The sequence below is a fragment of the Galeopterus variegatus genome, unplaced genomic scaffold (genome assembly GCF_000696425.1).
Source record: "Galeopterus variegatus unplaced genomic scaffold, G_variegatus-3.0.2 Scaffold466, whole genome shotgun sequence".
In the NCBI taxonomy this organism is placed as follows: Eukaryota; Metazoa; Chordata; class Mammalia; order Dermoptera; family Cynocephalidae; genus Galeopterus; species Galeopterus variegatus.
This window is the reverse complement of record NW_007726577.1, coordinates 500,250-519,039: the sequence shown is the minus strand read 5'-3', so window position 1 is coordinate 519,039 and position 18,790 is coordinate 500,250. Positions and strand designations below refer to the sequence as shown.

The window sequence follows — 18,790 nt, the reverse complement described above, 5'->3', positions numbered from 1 at the left end:
TCCTTTTGAGAACCAGGAGCGACCCCCGACGCCGGCGGCGCGGCCGTGCGCACCTTCGTCTCACACTTCGGGGGCCGCGCGGTGACTGGCCACCTGACGCGGGCCGCTTCGCCCCTGCGCACCTTCTCGGTGCTGGAGCCCGGCGGGCCCGGCGGCTGCGCGGAGAGGCGTCGCGTCACCGTGGAGGAGACGGCCTTGGCGGCCGGCTGCCGTGTCGCCCAGAACGGCGGCTTCTTCCGCATGGCCACGGGCGAGTGCCTGGGGAACGTGGTGAGCGACGGGCGGCGGGTGAGCAGCTCCGGGGGGCTGCAGAACGCGCAGTTCGGGATCCGCCGCGACGGGACCCTGGTCACCGGGTGAGGAGGCAGGGAGACCCGTGGCTGTCGAGGCCAGAGGGCCTGAGACTTGGGTAGTAGCCCTGTCGCCGAGTTCAAGTCACCTAACCAAGTTGACCTCCGTTTCCTCATCTACTGAATGGGGATAGTAATGCCTTCCTTGCAGAGTTTGCTCGTCATCCGGTCATCCGGTATCACTGAGCACTTGGCTTTGTGTCAGGCAGTGTGCTGCTCGCTGCTGAGATAGGAGTGAACAAACACAGTCTTTGCCTTAAGGGACCTCCCCCATTTATAGGAAATGTAAACAAAAGCCAAGTAAATAAAGATAAATTTAGGTCGTGTGCGTGCAGCGAAGCAATGAACGGGGTGTATATAGAGTGTTGGTTTTAGGGAGGGTAATCAGGAACAGGCCTCTAAGAAGGTGACCTTTGAGTTGAGATCTGAAGATCAGTCACAAGTCAGAAAGAACAGCAAGGGCAAAGGCTCAGAGGTACAGGGAGCTTGATGTGTGTGAGGGACTGAAAAAACGAACAATATCAGAGAATGACAGGATTGATCGTTTAAATAAATTCAGATTATCTGATTGTTTAAAAGCTTGCTCTAATCCTGGGTGGAGTCTAGGTTGGTGGAAGCAGGAGGCCGTTTAAGAGGCTGTTATGGCATAATATCACTGGTGTTTCAACACAATTGTGCTGACTGCTGTGTTGAGATGAGACTGTAATATCAAGGCTGTGGATGGACTGACATTGGCAAAGATCTCCTAAAATTGCTGATGGATATACAAGGGAGGTGCACCAAAAGCTGTGCAAAAGAAGGCAGCTCTGGAGCAAGAACAAAATCCTTCTCGAATCAAAGTATAAACTTGTAAGGAAAATTGTGCAAAATTTCCTCCAAGTGTAATTCTACAAATACGAAAAGCAGACGCGTCTTTGCAGTTTGGCGTTGCTTCGCACTGTTCTGTTTCATAAGTTTAGCAAGTCACACTCTGCTCTTCTTTGACTGGTAAGTGGTTTGCTCCTCATTGCTTTTTGCTTAGCTTTTGGAAAGGAGTTTCCACATTTCTTAAGTTGATAGCGTGACTTATTTTTTCCTCCCCACAGTAAATGCTGAGTAACAGATTTTGGAACATCTGGGCAACCCAAACCATGCCATGATTGCATATCCCATAGGCTTGTTGTGATTAGGGAAGGTGGAGGAAAACGGTTTGTCCCACATACATGGGCTATACCTAATTTTAAAGAAAGAAAATGTCATATGATCACATGCAACATCTGGTAGAATTCAAGATTAAGTTACAAATGATTTTGGAGGTCAATTATTAGACAAGTGATGCGCATTAAAACTAGACTGCGTGGGATGGCCAGTCAGTTCAGTTAGTTAGAGCCCAGCCTTATAATACCAAGATCAAGGGTTCAGATCCACATACCTGCCTGCTTTAAAAAAAAAAAAAAAAAAGAGGCTGTTACGGGCTCAGGTGGTAGTTTGGCTGGGATGATGGCCTGGAGAAGGAGGGATGTAGATGCATTTGACATTTGTTGGGGATGGTTGTTTCTATCAATTGATGTTTACAAAGGTGCATAGGGGTATTGTCAGAGCCCTGCTACTCAGTCTTGTTGGCCCTGGCTCTGACAACAGGGAAGTCCCAAACAGCTGCAGAGCACCACAGCTACACTCAGGACCAGGCCCACACAGGTTCCTGGGGCAGGAGGAAGAATCCAGCAGCCAGGCTGAGGGGGGGAGGGGGGGAGGAGCCCCACTATCCACCTGTAGCTGCCTCTGCTGGTGAGTGAGTTTCACACCTTCCCTGGATCCAGGTACCTGTCTGAGGAGGAGGTGCTGGACACTGAGAATCCATTTGTGCAGCTGCTGAGCGGGGTCGTGTGGCTAATTCGCAATGGAAGCATCTACATCAATGAGAGCCAGGCCACCGAGTGTGATGAGACTCAGGAAACAGGTGGGGACAGCAGGCTGTTGGCAACAGTCCTTTTGAGAACCAGGAGTGGTTGGGGTGGTGGGGAGAGGAAGGAGGGGAGCTATTCTGAAATCTTTTCCACAATTGTTTGCTGAGCAGCTACTTTGTGGCCAGCACTCTTCTGGGTACTGGGGGACCTGTGGGGATTAAGACAGTTTTATATGCAATCTACAAGAAACAAAGTAGTTATATAAGTAGCTGGAAATAATTGGTAAGTGCTAAAAGAGAGAAATAAGGTTGGGGAAGGGGAGAGATGGGGGCCAGGAGGTGTGGGCAAAGGAACAGAGAAGTGCTGCTGAAATGTCGTGGACCAGCAGCAGCATCACCCTGGACCCACCTGCCTCGGACCTGCAGAATGGGTCCCTGGAAGTGAGGCCCAAGAGGCTCTGTTTTAAAAAGCTCCCTTGTGAGTCTGATGGATGCTCAAGTTTGAGAACCACTGGGATGCGGAATACCAGGGCAGGGAAGGAATGCCACAACATTGATGTGGGCATGGGCTGTTTTAGCCTCCCTGAGGAGGTGACCTTGGATCAGAAGGAACAAGCCATGGGAAGAGTTAGAGAGGAGCGCAGTTTCTAGCCAGAGGGGACAGAAAGCGCAAAGGCCCTAAGGCAGAAAGTGGCTCCAGGGACGTGAAGGGGTTGCCCAGGAGAGGAGGCAGGAAGGGGAGAAGGCTGGAGAGGTTGTGCAGAGCCTTTGGATTTTGTTCTAAGAATAGTGGAAGCCATTAGAGGGCTTTTACCTGGAGGTTGATGTCACTTGGTTTATATTTAAGAAGAGGCCTCTGGCTGGAATGGGGCAGAGGGAAGGCAGGGAGACCAACAGAGAGGCTGTGTCCCTGCAGGGGAGGTGCTGGGTGGCTTGGGCCAGGAGTGGAGAGTGGTGTTTGGCAAGAAATGGGAGCCAGAGCCCAGGAGGCCTCCCAAAGGGCCAGGCAATCAGCTATATCGCTTCTCCTTCAGGTTCCTTTAGCAAATTTGTGAATGTGATGTCCGCCAGGACGGCCGTGGGCCACGACCGGAAAGGGCAGCTGGTGCTCTTCCACGCAGATGGACAGACGGAGCAGCGTGGGTGAGTGCTGAGAACTGGGACCTCCAGGCCTGGGCTGAGGAACAACCCAGCAACAGCCACCTGTCTGACCCCAGCTTCTCTCTGGGGATGTCCACACCTGTCTGTCCCCCACCATTCCACAGGAAGAGGGTCCCTAGGTCCATCCCACTTCCAAGAACTCATTCTCCTCCACACAGTTCCTCTCATTGTCCCCATCTCTAGGCCTCATCTTTCCTGAGCCCTGGCTGGGATATAAGGAAATTATTACAGAGTTAGCAGGGAGAAGACCTTGGTTCCAATCCTAGCTCAGCCATTGCTAGCTCTGCACTGTAGACAAGTCACTCAGCCTCTCTGAACCGCAGCCTCAGCCTCTGTAAAGAGAGCATATTAGTTTGCTATCACTGTGTAACAAATCAGCACAAACTTAGCAGTTTAAAACAACACTATTTGTTAGATCGCAGTTCTGAGGATCAGAAATCCAGGAACACTCAGCTGGGAATGTTCTGTGTTTGCGTGTCCCATGGACAAAGGCAAGAAGTTGGCCAGGCAGGGCTCTCATCTGGAACTTCTGAGAAAGAATCCTCTTCCAAGTTCATTCAGTTTGTGGGTAGAATCCAGTTTCTTTTGGTTGCAGGACTGAGGTCTTAGTTTCGGTGCTGGCCGCCAGCTGGGGGCCTCTGAGCTCCTTAAGGCTGCTCACCTTCCTTCTCACGTACATCCCCCGCCCCCTATCTTCACACCACAAATCTAATCCACCTTTAATCCCCCTCATATTTCGGATCTCTCACTTCCTCTTCTGCCAGAGACAGCTCGCTGCTTGTAAGGGCTCCTGTGACCCCACTGGGCTCACCCAGATAATCCAGGATATTTTCTTCCCTTAAGGACACGTATGCCGTATAACACACTCACGGGAGTGAGCTCTCATGTTCACAGCTTCTGGGGACTAGGACGGGACATCACAGGGGGGCCATTTAGAAATTTGCCAGCCATAGTGAGTATATACTGCCCACCATTGAAAGTGAGACGAGTTAAACCAGAAATAGCAGTGGACACACTGTTGTGCCACAGCATTAACCTGTGGGAGATGGCGGAGTTCCTGCTGAAACAGGACGTGGTCAACGCCATCAACCTGGACGGAGGCGGGTCTGCCACCTTCGTGCTCAACGGGACCTTGGCCAGTTACCCGTCCGATCACTGGTAAGCACAGCAGAGCTCTTCTTCATAAGGGTAAAGTCCAGGCCTGCCCCCTACTGTCTCATCCAGCCAGTATCAAGTACCTGCTATGTGCCAGGCCCTGGGGATTCAAGAGTGAACAGGAAGAGCTGAGACCCCTACCTCTCAGTATACTGGTGCTACCCAAGCCTATAAAGTGGGGTCAGTGGGTCAGGAAAGAGCTCCCTAAGGATAATGGAACATAAGCTGAGATCTGAAGGATGAGGAAGTGGCTGGGCAGGGTGGGATAGCCTTCAGGGCAGCGGGCACAGCATGTGCAAAGGCCCTGGGGCGGGAGGGATTGTAGGACATGGGCAGAACCTGTAAAAGTCCAGAGAAGTGAGAAGAGAGAGACAGGGAGGGGCAGCCCCGTGGGCAGCAGTAGGGGCTTGAGGGGCCTCTCCTCACATGCTGTGTCCCCCTGCAGCAAGGACAATATGTGGCGCTGTCCCCGCCACGTGTCTACCGTGGTGTGTGTGCATGAACCCCACTGCCAGCCGCCCGACTGCAATGGCCATGGGACCTGTGTGGAGGGTCACTGCCAGTGCACGGGACGCTTCTGGCGGGACACTGCCTGCAGCGAGCTGGACTGTGGCCCCTCCAACTGCAGCCAGCACGGGCTGTGCACAGAGAGTGAGTGGGGGGCTTCCAGGGATATGGCTTAACTGGGGACCCCCCCACCCCGCCTGGGCCCTCACCTCGCCTCCTTGGCCTTGTCTTGGCAGCCGGGTGCCTCTGTGAAGCTGGGTGGACAGGCTCCAACTGCAGCGAAGGTAAAAGCCAGCAGGCCAGCGCCCTCCTTGGGCCCCAACAGATGCGGGGAGGGTGATCCTGGAGGCGTGGAGCTTCCCAGCCGCCTTTGTCCTGTCTTCATTTGGAAACGGGCTGCCTCTGGTCTCCTGCACTTGCCTTGTGTGTGAGCTGCTGTGTCTGGTGCAGCAGACTCCACAGACTGGGTGGGGCGGAAGCAACAAGTCTATCCTCACCACTCTGGAGACCAGAAGTCAGAAAGCAGGTGTAGACAGGGCCTTGCTCCCTTAGGTCTAGAGGAGGATCCTGCCTTGCCCCTTCCAGCTCTCAGTGGCTCCTGGCTGTGACACTCCAGTCTCTGTCTTCATGGCTTGTCTCTGTCTATGTGCAGTCTCCCTCTACTTTCTCTTATAAGGACCCCAGGTCATTGGCTCTAGGGCCCACCTAAAGTCCACAATGGTCTCATCTCTCATCTTGAGAAACTTAACTACATCTGCCTATTTCCAAATCAGGTCACATTCAGGGGCCGGCCTGTGGGGGGCCAGGGGGCTCTGCAATCACCTGGGAGCCCTCCCATGCTGCAGAGAAAGGCGCTGGCACAGGAGCTCTCCATCCCTGTCCTCCCATCTCCTCTCTGCAGAGTGTCCCTTCGGCTGGTACGGGCCAGGCTGCCAAAGGCCTTGCCAGTGTGAACACCAGTGTCCCTGCGACCCCCAGACTGGCAACTGCAGCATCTCCCAAGGTACAGCCCCTCCCGGGACCTCAGGGGGCAGGGGAGGGTAGACCCTCCTTCAGCTCCTCCAGCCTCTCTCTGGTGTCTTACAGTGAAGCAGTGCCTCCAGCCATCTGTCGCCCCCCAGAGGGCAGCAGAACTCTCCTTTTTCACCAGGTAGGTGCTCAGTGGGAGCTGGTGGTAGGAGTAGGAGGAATCCCCCTCTGCAAGGCTTGGCCTCTGCCCAGAGACTGAGCGAGGCCAGGAAGGCACATCTGGCACCCCGGAGTTATTTCTGTGATGTAAGCACAGGACAGCCACAGCTGGTGCTGGCCAGCAGCCACCCAACAGTCCAGGGAGATGGTGAGGAGAGCCCTGGGCCCCCACCCCAGTTCCCACTGGGGCAAAGTCCAGAGGTTTAATTTCACTGCTATGAAGACTCACGACTTACTCTGTCAGCTCCCTGTGCACAGACACCGAGCTCCGAGCAGCTCACCTCATTTCGCAGGCACCTCTGTGTGCTCGGGCCTCATGTTGGTGCTTTCTTTGTTTTCCAGTGCAATGGGTCTCAAACTTGTTCCCCCAAGGGCTTATTAAAAGAGATTGCTGGGCCACACCCCCATAGTTTTTGCATTAGTAGGTGAAGCCTGGGAATCTGCATTTCTAACATGCTACTGGTCCGGGGATCCCACTAGGAGAACCTCTGCTCTGGTAGTTCTCCCTCCGGCAGCCCAATCCCAGGCGCCCAGTCCCCACCCTAGACTCTGGAGGTGGGAGCCAGGGGTGGGTGTGAATGGAAAGCTTCCAGGTATTGTCCTGGAGGTAGCCCCCAGGAACTCAGAACTGCAGGGCCCCTCCTGGAGATCCTGACTCAGTAAGTCTGGGGTGAGGCGGGAACCACCCAGGAGACCCTGAAGGCTAGGACCACACCTGGAGAAAAGGCCTTGAAGGTCTCTGAAAGTGTACGAGGACAGGGACAGTGAGATCCCTGGAGCCCCAGGCGCTCGGCCTCATGTCCAGGCGCTTCTCTCCAGGTGAGTCTTCGAGCACCCCCTGCCCTGTAGACCTGGGATTTGTCAGCAGCTGCCAGCGGGGACAGGGAGCCAGCTGGGGTCTAATGGGCAGGGCTCCAGCCCTAGTCTCCCTGAGCAATCCACGTGTGGCTGTTTCTACATTGAGGGCTTCTGCCTAAGATTCTCATGAAGAAAGAAAAATATCATTGAAAGACCCTGCCCTTGTCACCTGCCAGCTCCCTGCCTTGGAGGAAGGGGGCCAGATCTCCCTACTCTGCCTGCCTTGGGGACACTGGTGCAGGACCCAGAGCCTCTGAGAGGCCCGCTGTCTGCTGCCTACAATCCCTGGAGCACAGGACGCAAACTGCTGACTCCCGACAGGCTGAGGTCCCCAGCTGGGTTTTATTTGGCCTGCACAATTTTTTAAAAAAATTTTTTTATGGCTTCTCTTGAAATATTAGGAGATGTGGCAGCACTGGCCTGCATCCTGCTTCACAGCTATACCCGCTGCTCCATGCTCAGTCCCCGCCCCACCCGTTTTGCTCATGGACATTCCCTTTGTAGTCCTAGGAGGCCCCTGACTTCGTGCCCCCTGTTCTGGGTGGAGGCAGAGAAGCCTCTCTGGTGCTCCCCCAGCCCCTATCGGCCCAGTGACCCTCCCACATGGGGTTTTCCTTCCGCCCACAGGACCACCTGGCTGGCGCTCACCCTGGCCCTGGTTTTCCTCCTGCTGATCAGTACGGCAGCAAATGTATCCTTGTTCCTCGGCTCCCGAGCAGAAAGGAACCGGCACCTGGATGGGGACTACGTCTACCACCCACTGCAGGAGATGAACGGGGAGCTCCTGGCCATGGAGAAGGAGCAGCCGGGTGACACCCACAGCCCCTTCAAGGACTGAAGCCTCGAGTTGCCCGCCAAGGCCTGCCCCACCAGCTTGCTTTCACGTGGTTCGGCTTCTGCAGGGGAAATTCTGAGGCCACCGACGTTGCGCCGCAACCAAGCGTCCGATAGCACCTGTGCCTCAGCCCCTCCCTGTCCCCCTGCCACAGCACACACAGTCCCAGCAATACCGCGCTCCCTGGAGGGAGACTCCGGCTCCTGGCCCACCTGTGTCTGCTGCTCGAGAGGCCTGTCCCCGCACCCCACACACAGGAGGGTTTGCGCCACTGCCAAAGAGTCTCCGGCCTCCTGGGGAAGGGGCTGCTAGTGAACCAAACTCAGTGACCAAATCATGACACAGTGGCAGGTCCCAGCCAGCCCCCTAAGACAAGGTAGATTAAAGGGGCAAGTCTCTACCTTCCTGGCCAAGCCACAGGACCCTTTTCTACAGACCTCATACCAGATTTGCGAACTAGAGTTCTATTTCCTGTTATAGGAAGCTCTTCAGAAGAAGGGACGGGGAGGGGAATGAAGTGGCCATGTTTACAGACCTATTTTGTCTTCCTGCTGCTGAGAGGTGTTTTCTATCACTTGAATAAATTGATATAATAAAAGGTGCCACCAGGTGGTGTCTGAACTCTGAGTCCAGGACTTCAGAGCATTCCCAGGGCTGAACAGGTGAGGCTTCTTAACCTGAGTCAGGTCATAAAATAGGCAGCCCAAAGCCAAATCCAGCTCCCTGACGTGTTCTGGTTAAGCCGGTGCCTTTCAAACTTTAATATTCAGGTGAATCATGAAGATCTTGTTAAAGTGCAGATTTGGTTTGAGGTGGGGCCGCAGCCTCTGTGTTTCTTTTTGTGTGTGTGTGTGTGTGTGACTGGTAAGGGGAATCGTAACCCTTGGCTTGGTGTCGCCCACACCACGCTCAGCCAGTGAACACACTGGCCATCCCTACATAGGATCCGAACCTGCGGCCTCGGTGCTCCCAGCGCCGCACTCTCTCGAGTGAGCCATGGGTTCAGCCCAGCCTCTGTGTTTCTAACAAGCACCTGGGTGATGCTGATGCTGCCAATCCCCAGACCACACTGACTAGAAGGCAACAACATGCCAGAGCTGAGTGGCCACACACCGCCAGCCTGGACCTTGCTCCCCAGTCGTCATGGCCCCAGCAGCAGCTTTGCCTGTGTAGGTGATTCATCTGGCCTTGTGAGTATCAGTTGGTCACTGCAGCCCATGAAAGGTCTTCAGGAAGTCCCTGTAAGGCCCTATGAATATATATATGTGCAGGGAAAATGAAAAGTAAATAGTCAGGATTCCTTGGGGGTTTGGAATCTTGTCAAGCATTTGATATAAATAACTGCATGTGTGCCCAGTGTTCTTTGGCTGTTTGTGGACGCATGTGGACACCCAGGTGTTCCTGGGTTGTCTGACTCTCACCCAGGTGTCCTGGGTTATTGGACTTAAGTATAAAGGATGAATGGCTCTGATCCACAGGGCCCCCTGTTCCCAGAGGGGGATGGGGGACAGGGAAGCTGCTACTGTTGCTGGAGGCTGTTGCTGCCAGGGTCCCTGGGACGCTCCAGGAGGCCACCATCACTACTGCTGATGCTGAGACTGAGCCCACATTGGCAACCTTGCTGGTGGCTCCCGGGATCTTTTCCCAATCACCTACCTCATGGCCTGCACATGAGGGGTCTGGTGACCCAGCCTGGCACATGAGGGGCCTGTGACCCAGTCTGTACACGGGTTTGAAGGGTCTAAGCCCTAACCCAGTGATATGGCACTATGTGCTTAGCAGCTTTTTGGGGTAGAGGAAAGGGGAGGAGGAGCTGCATCTGTCAGCAGGTCCTTGAATGGACCCATTCCCCAAAACGGTATATCTGTCTTCTATTGCCACGTAACCACCCACGGCAAAACTTAGTGGCTTAACCAGTTACTGCTTCTCATGAAAAAGTATTACTTCTCATGAGTTTAGGGTCAACTGGCTGATTCTGCTGATACGCATTAGGGTCAGTGACTTCAGCCAGGCTTCCCCATGTGTCTGAGCAGCTGACAGGCCAGCGGGGGTGCTGTCTGGTTTTAGCGGGTGACAACTGATGACAGAGCTCAGCTCATACGGTGTCTTGTCCTCCAGGAGGCTAGCTCAGGCTTGGGGTCAAGATGAGATGGGGGTCCAAAGAGAGGGAGAAGTGTAGAAGGCTTCAGCTCGGAACTGGCATGACCTCACTCCCACTGCATTCCAGCAGGTACAGTGAGTCACAGGCCTGCTCAAATTCAGGGGGAAGGGAAGCAGGCACCACCTCAAGAGGAGCTGCTGAGTCAGGTGCCTTAAAATCACGGTGTATTCCTAAGAGCAGTTCCCACGCCTGGCTGCAAGTCGGAGTGTATTCCCAGGAATGCTCTACCTTTGCAGACTCTAGACCCTGCCCCAGACCTGCTGAGTCTGAATCTCAGAGGTTGGTGGAGGGGGTTCCTGGAATCTCCAGGTTGCACCCCTAGGAGGGGGTCTGAGGCAGTAGCCCCCATGAGGGGTCCTGAAATGACCCTCGGCCTGAAAGCCCCAACCTTCGAGGGACATCTCAGTTTATCCTCTGCTGTGCTGGCAGCTGAGTTGGAAAAGCGACCATACAGTGCACAGCTTAGTGGAACCCAGGCCCAGAGGAGCATGGCAGTTGCTGCAGAGGGTCTCGTTAAGTACCTGGGACACGATGAGCAATGTCTGTTCTCCCTGCGCCCCTGTGGAATTTGTTTTTTCATTCGTCGTGGGGATATCTATTATCTTTGCCTGCCAACATCCAGTGCCTCTTCTTTTAGTAACAGCCCTGTCTTAGGTCAGGTCCCCCAAAGCACAGCCTGAGACGAGGATGTGAGATAAAGTTGTTTACTTGGGAAGTGACCCCAAGAGGCTGTCAGGGAAGGGAGGGCAGCCTGGATAAGGGACATTAGTGAGTAGGTCAATACTGCAGGCAATGGGGGCTCAGTCCTGCTGGGGACCTCTGGGAGACTTTAGAACACCCCTCAGTTGCGTTCAGGCCCCAGGAGGCATCTGGGGAGGCGCTTTGGCCAAGACAGACGTCAGCAGGGACCCACAGTTCAGACCTGATCCCAGCTCTCATCCACCCTCGGGAGCTCTGTCCTCCCACAGGTTGTTCTTTCTCGACACCTGCCACACCTACGAGTCAGCCGGCTGTTCCTTTGCAACCCGGCGCCCACAGTTCAAGAGAAACCCACAGAAGAGTCACAGCGAATGAACGGACACACTGTATGGAAGCAGGTGGGGGCCGTCTGCTCCCCCTCAATCCCGTGTTGGGTAGGGCTGGGTGGACAGGTGGCCCTCACACCCGCACACAGGGAACCACACCTCCTCTGATCTCCACAGTGATGGCCCCTGGCCTCCAGCTTTTCAGTCCTGTGATCCATGTGGCAGACAGGACCCCTTCTCCATGCCCCGAGCAAGCTTGGGGAGGGACAGGCAGTGCTCTGGACAGGGCCCCTCCTACCTTCTGACGTCAGGACTGTGGCTGTTGTCCTCAGTGTAGCACTCTGGGATGCCAAGTCTGGGATTTTGGTAAACCCCCAGGGGCCATGACAGAGCAGCCAAAAAAAAGACTGCAGGGCCCTTGCTTTCACCTGGATACTTGGCAGGTAGAATTAAGCAACCCATCCCCAAGATCCCAAGTTGGCAGAGCTGATTGGGCCCCAGGGATCTGCATTTTAATACCACTGATAAACTGTATATGTCCCTTTATATTTTATTCATATGTGATGGGTTGAATTCCCCCAAAATTCATGTTCCACCCCAAACCTTAGAATGTGACGTTGTTTGGAAATAGGGTTTTTGCAGATGTAATTAGTTAAGGATCTCAAGATGAAATAACACTGAATTTGGGATGGGCCCTAAATCCAATAGCTGGTGTCCTTATCAGAAGAGGAGACACACAAAACAAGCCCACATGGAGATGGAGGCAGAGACCGGAGTGATGCGGCCACAAGACCAGCAACATCTGGAGACACCAGATGCTGGGAGAGGCAGGAAGGAGCCTCCCCTGGAGTCTTCAGAGAGAACACAGCCCTGCCCACACCTTGATTCCGGACGCTGGCCTCCAGAACTGAGAGAGAATAAATTTCTATTGTTTTAAGCTACCAAGTTTGTGGTAATTTATTATGGCAACCCTAAGAAACTAATACAATGTATCTGTGCCTTATACATTAAAAGTATGATCCCCATCTCCAGCCCCCAAAGAACCAACTTGCAACCTCTTGGGGGTGATATCACCCCTGTTAAGATATTCTAAAGTCTTATAAACAACAGCTGAGAAATTCTTGAACAAGCCCAGAAAAACCTCCAGGGTTTTAGGGAGTTGACAGTAGAATTATATCCAAATCTAAAATGTTTAATGCTTCTAGTTGGAGCAAATGATCAGGAAAACAAAATCATATTTCACTGGCCAAAACAGACTTTGTTGAAAGGAATTATTCGATTCTCATTGAACAATTAATTCCCCAGGGGGCAGGGGGAATTCCAGAGAGGGCAAGGTAGGGAGAAAAAACAAAAAACTTCAAAATCCCTTTATTTCAACCACTGTAGAAAACATTGCCTCCCTGGCTGAGAGAAGTATCCCTCAGAATGGCTTTCTAATTAGTGGATTTGCCCAAAAAGCCCAAGTAGTTTCTAAAAAGGCAAGTCCCACTGCACACCCAGCTCAGAAGGTAATCTTGGGGCAGCTGGCAGGTACAGGGATCTGAACCCTTGACATTGATGTTATAACACCACACACTAACTGAGCTGACCGGCCAGCCTGGGGAAACAGTATCTGGACACCCACTTTTCTCTGGTTGCACCCGGTACTCTGAGCCATGATGTCCCATGAAAAGCAGTGACTGGGGTCCTCTGGAAGGAGCCTAGAGTCTTTGGATGAGAAGCATTAGAGAATGGGAATTACCACGACGTTTACTGAGTGCTTTCTGTGTGCTGGGGCCATGCCGAGGACTTCGTGGCCATTCTCATTGCATCATTACAACCTAATGAGGTAGGCACTGCTATCCCCATTTACAGATGAGGAAACTGAGGCACAGAGAGGTTTAAGTCACCTGCTCGAGGTTACATAGCTAGTGAAAGGAAGGCTGGGGTTTGAACCCTGGTCTGCATCCAAAACCCAGGCTCCTAAACGGCAATAGTCACGTTGCTAGTGGGTTGTTTCTGTCCTAGCCACAATGGATGCATGAACAAGGTGGAGAAAAGAGCCCAAGCCAAGGAGCTTCCAGCCCTTGGGTCTGAGGAAGTTTAAAAGCCAAAAGCTCGGCAGCCCCTTCCTTAGATTATTTTTAATCCTAGGCCTCTCAAAGGCAAGAAGAATGACCTATGAATGATGCCTCCACGTGGGTCCCAGAGACCACCACATGGGAGAACCAGCACCACGTAGCAGACGTCACCAAGGACAACTGCTGGTTCTGAGCTCCTGTCCATTGAGGGACTGGCCCTCCCCCATCCCACTGCTGCTTCTGGAGAGAAGGCCAATCACAGGACCCCAACCCCTCGTCAATATGTTCCACAGGAGTTAGCATGTGACTTCCACTGGGAAAGTGTCTCTGTCTCAGATTGTGAACCCTGCCATTACAGGCTTGGAGCTGTCAACAGCTACCTTTCCCACCAGGTGGAAGAACGAGACCACTGTGCAGAGATGAAGAGACAAGAGAGTGCAGCTGAGAGGCCTGAGGCCATGGGGTCCTGGATCTGGCCATACTTGGAGGAAGAACCATCCTCAGTCATCCCAAAAATAGGGTGCAGGGAATTCCCTTCCTTAGGTAAGGCAGTCTGAGCTGGGTTTCTCCCAGAGAAGAGAGCACTCCCAAGAGGAGAGCCGAGAGGGCCTGAGGCTCCTCACGCTGCTGTTAAGGCTGGAATGTGGATGGCAGAGGCAGGTTCCCCCAGTTGTCCAAGCCAATTATAGCCCCGAGTCAAGAAAAGGTTTCTCCATCCTACACTGGGCACTAGTCCTAGACAATAAATGTGCAGAGACCACCAAGGCAGCTTATCCCAGAATATTTCTAGGGTAACACCTAGTTTTTAGAGACAAGCTAGAAATTCATTTAATGACAGTTGAAAATATCGCAAATTGCTCTCAGCCACAGATGCCTGCAGATATGGGAGCAATTAGTTCTGAGAACATCTCGCTCCAATCGGTCAATCCATCTCCTTCTCATGCACACACACCTTGATGCAGCGTGCAGAGTTATGTATTTTGTTCATATACCTGAGAAGCAAAAAGAGAGCCAACAGGAAGGTGGACAAGGCTCTCTCCCCATAGGGAGAAGGATGTCTCTACAAAGGATGGCCCTTTTCCTCTGCTCTGGGTTTGGGTTGAGGTTGGTAGGGAAGTCAGTCCTCGCTCTCCTTGACCCAGCATGCCAAGCTTGCATGAAGGTGACAGTCATTGGCTGTAAACCCACCCCTTGTTCCAGTGACTCTGGGTGTTGGCCAGAGACAATCCCAACTCTAAGCAAGGTGAAGAGATGAGTGATGCTGAACTCCTTGGCCTCCAGGTTGGAACCCAGGCTGCAGGTAGAGCTACATCAGCAAGGTCCCTCCCAAGCAGATAATGAGGGTGAGAGGTATGGGCTGGGAACTGATTGACAGAGGGGATCCAGTCCAGGGGCACAGCAGAGTTTTCTTCATGCAACAACAGTGACCCCATTTTGCCAACACTCCCAAATGCCTAAGGGAAGCCAGAAATCCTGATTTCTATATGAAATGCCCCAACATTTAAATCACTCTATAGGCAAAAAACAAAAAAGACTAAAGACAGGCCAGATCGGACCATAAGCTGCCAGTTGGTGACCTCTGACCTGTTGCCTTTTGGGGGACCCAGGAAAGAAATGTCCTTAGGCCCCCAAAAGACCCAAGACTCTCCCATGTAGTAACTGGGGAGTCATGTCAAAATTAGAACTGGTTCTGGAGTCAGATCTGCCCCCAAGCAGAGACAACAGCCTCCACCCTGCAGGGAAGTCCTCATGCCATATCGAGACCCTGGATCCAGCCATACCTGAAGCAAGACCTCCTGGACTGGCCAGTTACATGCACCCATGAATGGTCACCCTTTTGTGTTTAAGCACATGGAAGGTGGGTTTCTGTGGCTTACAACCCCAAAATGTCATAATTAGACAGCTCCCCAGGAGAGAAAGGGACCTCCAGAGGGGAGCCTGAGTTGTCCCATCACTGCCTGGACCTTAGCAGAAACCCTGGGCTTTCCCACCCTCTTCAAAGCAGGGGTCATCAGGATTAGGCCCTCCCAGCCAAGCCCTGGAAAATGGATCTTCAGTCCAGAGTGGGCTGCCCGCCACAGCAAGCAGAGCCTGTAACTCTCGTAACTGCTCACCATGCACATCTTGAGACACAGGCATTGCTATGGAATCAGATGCTACAGTGAGAACCCACCATCCCGCCTGCCCAGCATCATTTCTTCTGGGGAGAACCCCAATATTCCTCGAGGCACCCCTTGCCCTTTCCAGACTATGTGGTTGGCTCCAGGGATGTGCATGTGATTCGGGCTTGCCAATCACTGTACTGCACACCCCTTCCCGGATCACAGTGATTGGTCCAAATTGAACACGAGCCTGCTGGCCAATCAATGTTCTCCATTCCCCCCACACACCCGGTAACTGTGACTGGTTCCAGAATTGATGTGAGGCCCCAGCAGGCTGGTAACTCAATTCTGGGACATGGACTGGAACTTTGGGAAAAGAAAGGTTCCCCTCTGCAGCCGAGCGGGGGGTGGAAGGGGAGGAAGAGGGCACCAAACAGTGATCAAAAGTGGAGCCACAGGTGGAGAGAGGGGGTCTCAGCCCTGCTGATATCACTGAGCCCTAGATCCAGGGAGACCCGAAGATGGTCACATCCCTTGGTCTTTCCTTACAAGAAGTCTGTTGTTGCCACCTCGAAAGTCCTGACCTCGAGGCTTGTGCCACACTCAGGCCATGAGCTGGATCCTTGCCACTTGCTCCAGACACCCCAACTTTGGCAGCATCTAGACCTGGGGCTCCAGCCCACACATTCCTGGTCCTCGTGGCAAGCTGGCTTCTTATTCTGGACACTTCCAGCGGCAGGAGGCAAGTGGGATGCTGTGCAGGGCTCAGACCAGGCTATCTGGAGACCAGGGAACTGCTATGGGACTGGCCAGAGGACGAGTAGGTGGCAGCGCTGAGCTGGGAGAAGCCGCTGGTACAGGATTCCAGGCTGGACATGGAGCCCCTGGGGAGGAAGGGCACAGTGCAGGTCACCTTCAACCTTCTCAAGGTGACACGGCCCTGGGGTCAACACATGGCAGTGGAAAAGCTGTTGATACTGCAGATGAGGCCCCAGGGCTTGTTCCACACAGCTGGTAACCGTCCCAGGGGCCCGGGCCCAGAGCAGAGGGAAAAGCGAGTGACTTGATGATGACAAATGAGGCGTCCCCCATGTCCTACACCCCATCCCCCAGCACTGGGCCCCATCTGCCACACACCACTCGGGCTCCCCTGACCTGGTCCTGAAGAACCCTGCAGACTGGGGGTCCCCACCTCTAGCCTCACCCCCCATCACTCTCTGCATTCCAACCACGCTGCCCTCCTTCCAGCTCCCGCCACCCCGCCTTTGCACACACCCAGCCCAGCCGGCTGCAGAAGCACCTCCCTGAGCTGTCTAGTTAACGCCTACTCCAAACTTCAGAGCAGAAAGTTCTGGTGGATGGTGCCGCTCCATCCTGCCATCCAACATGGCAGCTTCTGGCCACGTGGGGCCACTGAGCCCTTGAAATGTGGTTAGTGCGACTGCAGAACTGAATCATTCATTATATTTCATTCTACTTGCTAAGTTGAAATTGCTGCGGGAGGCTAGTAGTTGCGGATTGGACAACGCAGCGTTAGGGCCTTGCTACTCAAAGTGTGGTCCAGGGACCAGCAGCACAAGCCACCTAGAACTTGTTAGAGATGCAGAATCAGAGTCTGCATGTTAAAGAGATCTGTATGTTAACAAGATCCCCTGGTGATTCGAGCGCATATCACTTAAATCTCAACTCCAAGGTCACTTCCCAGATACCTACCCCCACAACCCTGTTCTGTGCTCTGACCATTCTCTGTGTTAAGTCCTCTAGCACCTCCTGTCCATGTGACCTTGGGCAAGGACTCTATGCCAGACTCACCTTCCTGGCATGCATCGCTGCCCATAATTACACATGGGCATGAGTACCTGGTCCTCTGCTCTGTGATGGCAGACCTGTCTCTCTGGTCCCCCCAAGGCCCGGCCCAGCACCTGTGCACTGAGGGTGACCAGGAAATAGCCTTTGAACTGATTTTCTCATGAGGCTACTGAAACACAGGGCAGCAAAGTCCCGCCACACTGACCAGACCAGACTGGCTGTCATGCACCCCTATGGCCTCCACCCACCAGAACCAGCCCTCCCGGAGTCAGCAACCCCAGATGCCCATGTCTATTCATCTGAGTCTGAGCTGACAAGCTATGGGATCCTTCTTTGGAATAAAGCTCTGGCCCAGTATTCCTCACTCTGGGCTGCAGGTGCCCCTGGGGTCCTCAGAGCTCCGGCTGCGATGCAGGGTCCAGAATCAGCACCCTCCTGGAGCCTCTATTTTACCCCACAGTAAAGAACTCAAGCATTGTTTTTAGATGAAAACTAATAGATAATGTCACGAAGCAGGATGAAAAATCACACTTAGATAAAAGGCCTTATAATAATAAAGATAAGAGCTTTGAAGAAATTGCCTGCTCCACCTCAGACTCTGCTTCATTTCTGCTACCAAGCACTTACTGTATGCACAGGTAACAGGCAGGCTTCCCCAACTATATCATCCCTACAACAACCGCCATGAGGCAGAGGTACCCATCTAGCAGATGGGGCACCTGAGGCTCAGAGAGGTGAAGTGACTTGTCCCAGGTCACACAGCAGCCGGGAAGTGCTATAGGTCTTAGCCACCACACTTCTTTGTCTCTCTGAAAGCTACAACTTGGGGAGAGTAGTGTGTGAGGCACTATTCTAGAAAGTTCTAGAACAGTTCCAAACCCTATGGAATTCTAGGAGTGAAAAAAGGCCCAAGTTGGAGGCCCTTGGTCTCCTTTTCTGCCCCCAACCAACCGGTCTGATATGCTGGGCTTCTGTCCAGGGTTTCATTTTAAGGGAAGTCTCTGCTGCTGACGCAGAGCTGGAGGCATAGTGTTGGACCCGCATTCTCTGAATCACTGGAGAGTTCCCACAGTGCCCATGCTGGGCCCCACCCCTCGAGAGGCTGACACAGGAGGTGGAACAATAGCCCAGGCGTCTGCACAGTCACTCAGCACTCACCTGAACCCAGTGCCCACAGCCCGGAGGAAGGGATGCTCGGGAGTGTTGGCGACCCGGCCTGGAGTGGGGACCCAGGCCCTTCCCACCCAGGCCTCCTCTCCCAGCCCTCCTACCTGAAGTCCTCGGACGCCAGCACCTCATAGTAGTAGAGGAGTTTGCACTTGGGGCCAGGGCTATGCAGAGCCGTTAGGACATCCTCCACGCCTGGGAGGCTGCAGGACACACTGCCAGAGGAACCATGCGTCTGCCACTGGAGTATGTAGACCCCAGGCCACCGGGTCACATGGGAGCCCTGAAACACAGCAGCCACATCCTGAGGACTAAGTCCTCCTGGGGATGAGATGAGGGGGCTGAGCCTTCAGGGACTTCCTGCAGCCAGGAAAAGGGGACTCCTTCCTCTGTCCCTTTCTCCAAGCCACCAGCAAACCCTTCTTCAAGCACCTCCCAAAGTAATCCTTGCTGTTACCCCCGTACCCCTGGGGCCAGAGCCTCCATCTTAACCTGGGTGGGGGACGGGGGGGGGGGGGGGCGGGGCC

General features: G+C 53.7%; 2 protein-coding genes across 2 annotated transcripts in view; one reads left to right on the top strand and one right to left on the bottom strand.

Annotated features, from left to right (window-relative positions):
* The window catches only part of NAGPA (N-acetylglucosamine-1-phosphodiester alpha-N-acetylglucosaminidase), a 9,153-nt gene extending 593 nt beyond the window's left edge, over positions 1-8,560 (top strand). The window contains exons 3-11 of the mRNA XM_008569132.1: positions 17-356; positions 2,150-2,289; positions 3,270-3,378; positions 4,426-4,554; positions 4,997-5,202; positions 5,295-5,342; positions 5,960-6,061; positions 6,145-6,208; positions 7,732-8,560. Of these exons, the coding sequence (XP_008567354.1) occupies positions 17-356; positions 2,150-2,289; positions 3,270-3,378; positions 4,426-4,554; positions 4,997-5,202; positions 5,295-5,342; positions 5,960-6,061; positions 6,145-6,208; positions 7,732-7,942 (1,349 nt within the window). The 3' untranslated portion in view covers positions 7,943-8,560. The remainder of the gene's footprint in view (positions 1-16; positions 357-2,149; positions 2,290-3,269; positions 3,379-4,425; positions 4,555-4,996; positions 5,203-5,294; positions 5,343-5,959; positions 6,062-6,144; positions 6,209-7,731) is intronic.
* Positions 8,561-15,769: 7,209 nt separating this feature from the next.
* The window catches only part of SEC14L5 (SEC14-like 5 (S. cerevisiae)), a 41,630-nt gene continuing 38,609 nt past the window's right edge, over positions 15,770-18,790 (bottom strand). Inside the window, exons 14-15 of the mRNA XM_008569131.1 lie at positions 18,368-18,546; positions 15,770-16,171 (exon numbers count right to left, since the gene is read on the bottom strand). Coding sequence (XP_008567353.1) covers positions 16,063-16,171; positions 18,368-18,546 — 288 coding nt within the window. The 3' untranslated portion in view covers positions 15,770-16,062. The remainder of the gene's footprint in view (positions 16,172-18,367; positions 18,547-18,790) is intronic.